Source organism: Portunus trituberculatus, chromosome 34 (genome assembly GCF_017591435.1).
Source record: "Portunus trituberculatus isolate SZX2019 chromosome 34, ASM1759143v1, whole genome shotgun sequence".
In the NCBI taxonomy this organism is placed as follows: domain Eukaryota; kingdom Metazoa; phylum Arthropoda; class Malacostraca; order Decapoda; family Portunidae; genus Portunus; species Portunus trituberculatus.
The window spans coordinates 1,222,090-1,228,101 of record NC_059288.1 but is presented as its reverse complement, the minus strand read 5'-3'; the positions used below and the strand labels follow the sequence as shown (position 1 = coordinate 1,228,101).

Sequence of the window (6,012 nt, the reverse complement as noted above, 5' to 3'; positions counted from 1 at the left end):
ATTCACCATAGCTTCACTTTGAGAGAGCTAACAAGATTTTTAGGGATTGTGGGGTGTTTAATATCTGTGGTGCAGCGTCTCTGTAGTGACATGTTTTCTAATAATATGATAAACTCTCTCTCTCTCTCTCTCTCTCTCTCTCTCTCTCTCTCTCTCTCTCTGGCTGGCTGGCTGGTTAGCAGGCAGGCGGAATAGGGCGGGTCGGGGCGGGGCTCATTGAGAGGGCTACCCGCACGCATGACCCCGCCACCCACACGCATGCGCCACTTCGACGCCTTCGCCACGCCCTCTCCATCCGCGCCCCGCCCTCAGTGGCCGCCGCGGGTGACGTCACGAGGGGGAATCGCTGCGAGCAAGGTAGTTGGGCAGCGGGAATGTGACGTAGGGGAGGTGTAGGGGCCACTCAAAAAGTAGTGGTTGTGTTTACTACGAGTCAGTCAAACGCGCACCTGTTGAGAGTTGACACGGCTAGCAGACACCCCTCGGCCGCCCGCACGTGCACACATACACTCCCGCACACGCCCAGGTGCCACACGCCCGTCTGTCCCTGGGCGGATGAAGGAGTGAGGGAGTTCTGGAGAGGAACCAAGCATGTTACCACGAGGGTGTGTTGAGGACGCCACCTCCTCCCTAGTGTTTGGGTCACTGCTTGTGGATGACGCCTCGCCCACGCCGTACTCAGACGCCACGCAGGTGAGGTCAGGCACTGAGTGGTCTAATAATCAGTTACTATAGATTACTTGCATTTCTCTGGCAGATAAATGTGCGTTTTCTGGCTTTGAAAGTTTGTTTGCTAAATTAGTTCCTCTTATCTAAAACGTCTTTCTATAATAGAGTGGTGGTAAGCGGTTCATTGATAGCTAAATTTGCTGCTTCACTGCTGAAAATATTGAAGTTAGTGTTACGACTAAACTGGAAATTGCTTAGTTACAATAATAATAATAATAATAATAATAATAATAATAATAATAGTAATAATAAAATGATAATAGCAATAATAATAATAACAAGAAGAACAACAACGTGTGATAGCAATAACAATACAAAATGATAATGATAGACAATATAATTATTATTATCATTATGATTATTATTATCATTATTATTATTATTATTATTATTATTATTATTATTATTATTATTATTACTATTATTATTACTATTTTGTTACTGATTGACATTTTGGGAGCGGAACACGTAATGATCGCTCTTCTTTTTCCTCTTCCCCTTTCTCTTCTTCTTCTTCTTCTTCTTCTTCTATCCCTCTTCATCCGTCAAAAACCTTGGCAAGACTCCTTGATATATATATATATATATATATATATATATATATATATATATATATATATATATATATATATATATATATATATATATATATATATATATATAGGTATATTTCCATATAAATCATTACCATTGATATTATCATCACTTATTATTATTATTATCGATTTATTATTTCGTTAAGTATTGATACGTGGCAGTTAAGCTGTAAATAGTAGCAACCGAAATACTCATATGAACTTTATATTGTTTTGATTCACAGAGATATTTAGTTCGCTCCGTCCAGCAAAGTAAAACGAATGTGATTCGGTAAATGTGCCTGAACCGCTCCCATGCTGGTCATTCTTAGGTCTGTATTAAAAAAACGCTTGTTCTCTCACACTTCTATTATCACAGGCCAGGTTCCCAAGATTGTTTCTCCAATTCATAATATAAAGATTTCTGTTAATCTTTCACTAGAACATTAAAAACATCCTTAAAATAGTCAATATGCGATCAGGAGTGTTTTCAAATATGAGCCTTATAAACACACACACACACACACACACACACACACACACACACACACACACACACTCGTCAGAGACTGCAGCAGATCAAACAGTGAATTACACGTGAGTTACTAAGTATGTTCTGAGTGTGGAACGATAAATCTGTCACTCAGCCAGTTAACTATTAGTCGATCAGTCCTACATTCCCAGTCTTCCATCTCGTGTTTCCTATTTACCATTAGTTGTTTTGATTAGCGTGTCTGCGCTCTCCTTATCTTCGCGTACATCTGTGAAATCAATCTGTCTCGCCTGTTTATCTGACGTTGGTTATCTGTAGACAGCCATCTTACTTGTCAACAGAAATTTAGCAAACCCTTTTCAGTACCGATGAAAATTATGATGCAATTTGAGCGAAAATAATAGCAATAAATACTTACTTCAAAAGACTTCAGACTTGGTTATCATGCTGTTCAATTGCTTTCTGTTTTTCTCACCTATCAAAAGAAAAATGATAACAGAGACTCTCCAAGATAACGCTATCATGAAGTGGAGGTGATTGTAGCATAGGAGAGAAAGAATAATGTTCAAGATATTATAATTTACACTTTGTTTATTTACTGTCACAGCTTTAGCTTGCTTTCACGGGCTGGACGGAGAGAAAGAGAAAGAGGAATGTAATCTACCTTGCAATCTTCGCTCTTTTTCAATAGTTTTCACTTCGTTTGTTCTTACTCAGCGTAATCTTGAGGACGGTAACAGTTGCGTTATTTTTTTGACACGTGATTGGTGCTTGTGCTTGCCGCAATGGCGTCATATGACCCTAATCTTGTGGATAATTGAATGAATCAGTCAGTCTGTCGGTCAGTCAGTCATTCACCGTAGCTCCCTAACACTCCTGTATTTGCCTCCCCAGACCAAGAAGCACCCGCCTAACCACGTGAAGCGGCCCATGAACGCCTTCATGGTGTGGTCGCAGCTGGAGCGGCGGCAGATCGTCTCCCAGACCCCCGACATGCACAACGCAGAGATTTCCAAGCAGTTGGGCCGCCGGTGGAAGCTTCTGTCGGAGGAGGAGAGGCGCCCCTACCGTGAGGAGGCGCAGCGGCTCAAGATCCTGCACCGCCTCGAGTACCCAGACTACAAATACCGCCCAAAGAAGAAGAATCTCCGTCCCTTCCCGCCTCCTCTGTCCTCGGGAAACCGCGCTGGCGACCCGTTGCGCGGCGTAGCGGGGACAGGCGGCGGCAGGATCTGCAAGACAGTGAGCCACGCGCCGCCCGCCACCGCCGCCACCGTTAGCAAAGTGCGGGAGTGCCTGCTGAGTGGAGGCCTGAGGAACGTGACCAAGGAGATCAGCAGGACAGCGTGCCCCGCGGCCAGCCCCCCTCAGCAACAACCCTCACTTCCGCCGCCCACCACAATCCTACCGTCCTCCACGCCTCCCCTGGACCTTCCGGACTCTCCGGAGAGTGCTAGCATGTTTGAGGACCGCCCCGCCCTCTGGCTGCCCTGGGATTGCTCCTCCCTGAGTTACGAGGAGCAACAGCAGCAGCAGCACTTCGCGTCCTTTGATGCCGAATTCGAGTGGGACGAGGCGCTGCTGGGGTGTGACCTCGTTGCTGCGTCTCCCCGACAGGAAGAGCCTCCCACCCTGGCAGACCTGGACGACATTGGTGTGAAGGACCTGGTGCCACTCACCCCGGACCTGTCCCTGGACCTGCACGCCCTCGGCACTGACTTGGACCTGCTGGCGACGCTTGGGGACGAGGAGGAGGAGGGCGCCCCACGCAGGTTAGCTACGCCACCAACCCCTGCCTGCCAGGACCTGCCTCCCGCTACGTTGGACTGGGACGACTGCCTTGACTCCTTCATAGACACCATGGACCTACCGGCCCGTGTCCCCCAGGCGGCGCCATGCCGTGCGGACATCGCCCCGGCATCCTCGTGGCTGCGGCCGGCGCTGGAGGTCTCCTACGCCCTAGGTGACCCCTCTAGATGAGCTCCTATGTGCCTCCTTATTTCCCTTATTTTTTGGCGAGCTGGTCTCTGCTCCCACCGGCCTTACGCGCCGCAGCCCTCTCTGGCCGCTGCGAGTCGTCTTGTATCTCCTGATCTCATCGGGTAACACACCCACCATGACCCAACACGACTCAACATGACTCTTCTTTCTCTGTCTCTCACTCGGCCTCTACCCCGCCACAAACTCTGGTAAGTCACCACCTCCCCAATCACCTCCTCCACTGCCTTCATCACCATCTCCCTCGCTCCCTCCTCCCCTCCTTCACTCCCTGTCGTGTGTGATATACGCCCGCCTCTAGTGTAGACCATATTCTGAAACACTTCTGCTCGCATCCGGACTACTTTTAAAAGGCTCTGATTGAAATTATACAGATATCTATAAAAGTATTTTTAATGTTCTAGTGACACATTAACAATATTTCTACGTTATCAAAAGGAGAAACAAACTTGAGAACTCGGCTGATTATATCTGTGGCCTTCGTAAACAGTATTGATGAGAGAGAGCAGAGCGTTTCTGAGTACGGGTTTTCTTTCTCCCTCAACACCTCTTCCCTTCTGGCTCACCTGTCCTCTTCTCTTTTCCAGAATAGAGAACACAAGTGCATTTGCTCCCCTGTCTTTGCGGAACAGCGGCGCGTGGGTAGTGGTGATGAAAAGCTATAGTGCTGGCGATACATGTTTGTCTGTCTGTCTCTCAGTCTTGCCATACCAGCATCTCGATTAGTGCTGTGATAATGTGTGATGTCTAGTCTTCCCGGTGACCACAAGTTTTCTCTCGGCATTTGTTGAGAGAGATTCGTTTTCGCGCTACAGATACACCTTTGCTGAATGGTTGTCTCGCCTGTCGATAAAAGCACGGGTGAATGCACGCACTGAAACGCTACGTGAGGTTATTACTTTTTTTTTTGTGCTTAGATTTATTGAGGTCGTGATTTTTTTTCGGTGTATTTATTTGTAAATAAGCTCCGGCTCGTGATTCTAATTGTAGCATATTTTTGGATGGATTTTGGCCTGGTTTTGTACTTTTTTATTGTCTCTTGTCCTTGGTTCGTTTGTAAACGCCAAGATCACTCTCCGGCAGTCACGAGCTGTTCCTTTTGTTGGGCGTGTATGGGACTAAGTTGTTTTGATATGTATAAGTGCGCGCTTGATTCTCTTCGATTTATTCATTGTCATTCATACTCGCTGTTATTTCTCAGTTTATTTAGTTATTAATATATTCATTCATTCACACATTCATGCATTCATTCATTTGACTGTTCATTTATCTAAACATCTATTATCTTGTCTGTATATCAACTAATCTGTATGCCAATATTTCATTTGATTTATTCATTCATCTTACGGAATATAATTTGTACAAAATGCTAAAATTCATTTGTTTATCTATTTACTATCATTGTTTTAAGTAAGATGGCTACTTGCCAAGAGAAATTAAAAATAAAAGAATATTATTGAATCAATAATGTAAAACGAGCAGCAGCACCCAAAGTGAAATTAAATAGATAATCAAATGTTAAAGGATAATTAGTGCTTTGAAGCTTCTTGACAGAGTTCGTCCAGTGATTTACTTGTTTTTGTATTTTTTTACACATTATGTTCTTTGATTTATTAGTTCATTAATTCATTAATTGCATGAAAAAAGTGTATGAATTCTTCGGCAAGTTACTCACGCACTTTTATTTATTTATTCATTTATTAATTCATTTTTATTTATATATTCATTCATTTACTTATCCTTTTACTTATAATATACTTTTGTTTCTTTTTTCTTTTCTATATTTCAAATTCATATAAGTTCAAGATCTCAAGTTGATTATTAATAAGTAACGTTGATGACTTGTTAGGTCTGTAGTCCGTTCGTTTGGTTTTTTTTTTTTTCTCTCTTCCTTTTAGGTGTGTGATACGCCAAACAATAAGTTTTATTATTATTATTATTATTATTATTATTATTATTATTATTATTATTATTATTATTACGCTTAAATTTCATAGGTTTAACGGAAGGTGAAAAGGGAGAAAGAAGCTCGCAAGTGTGTGTGTGTGTGTATGTGTGTGTGTGCAAATGAGGAACCAAAAGCCACATCTTTCGTTACTCAAATAATAAACTTTATCTAACGAGAACAAGGAAATTAGGAATAACTTTTATATACTACAGGTGTGCGTTTATTTATTTATTTATTTATCTATTTATTCGCCGACTGATCGTAGTTTC

At 43.2% G+C, this 6,012-nt stretch overlaps 1 protein-coding gene across 1 annotated transcript; it reads left to right on the top strand.

Annotated features, from left to right (window-relative positions):
• Nucleotides 1-268: 268 nt before the first annotated feature.
• LOC123512833 lies at nucleotides 269-5,650 on the top strand. Its single transcript, XM_045269439.1, has 2 exons — nucleotides 269-693; nucleotides 2,692-5,650. Exons 1-2 carry the CDS (start codon nucleotides 592-594, stop codon nucleotides 3,775-3,777), a joined length of 1,188 nt encoding a protein of 395 aa, XP_045125374.1. The 5' UTR covers nucleotides 269-591; the 3' UTR covers nucleotides 3,778-5,650.
• The last annotated feature ends 362 nt before the right edge of the window (nucleotides 5,651-6,012 follow it).

What these genes read in the sequence shown, in the direction of transcription:
- LOC123512833 (XM_045269439.1), top strand. Translation starts at nt 592, where the DNA reads ATGTTACCACGAGGGTGTGTTGAGGACGCCACCTCCTCCCTAGTGTTT. An exon ending in CGTACTCAGACGCCACGCAG is followed by an intron (nt 694 to 2,691) that starts GTGAGGTCAGGC and finishes TTGCCTCCCCAG; the next exon opens with ACCAAGAAGCACCCGCCTAA.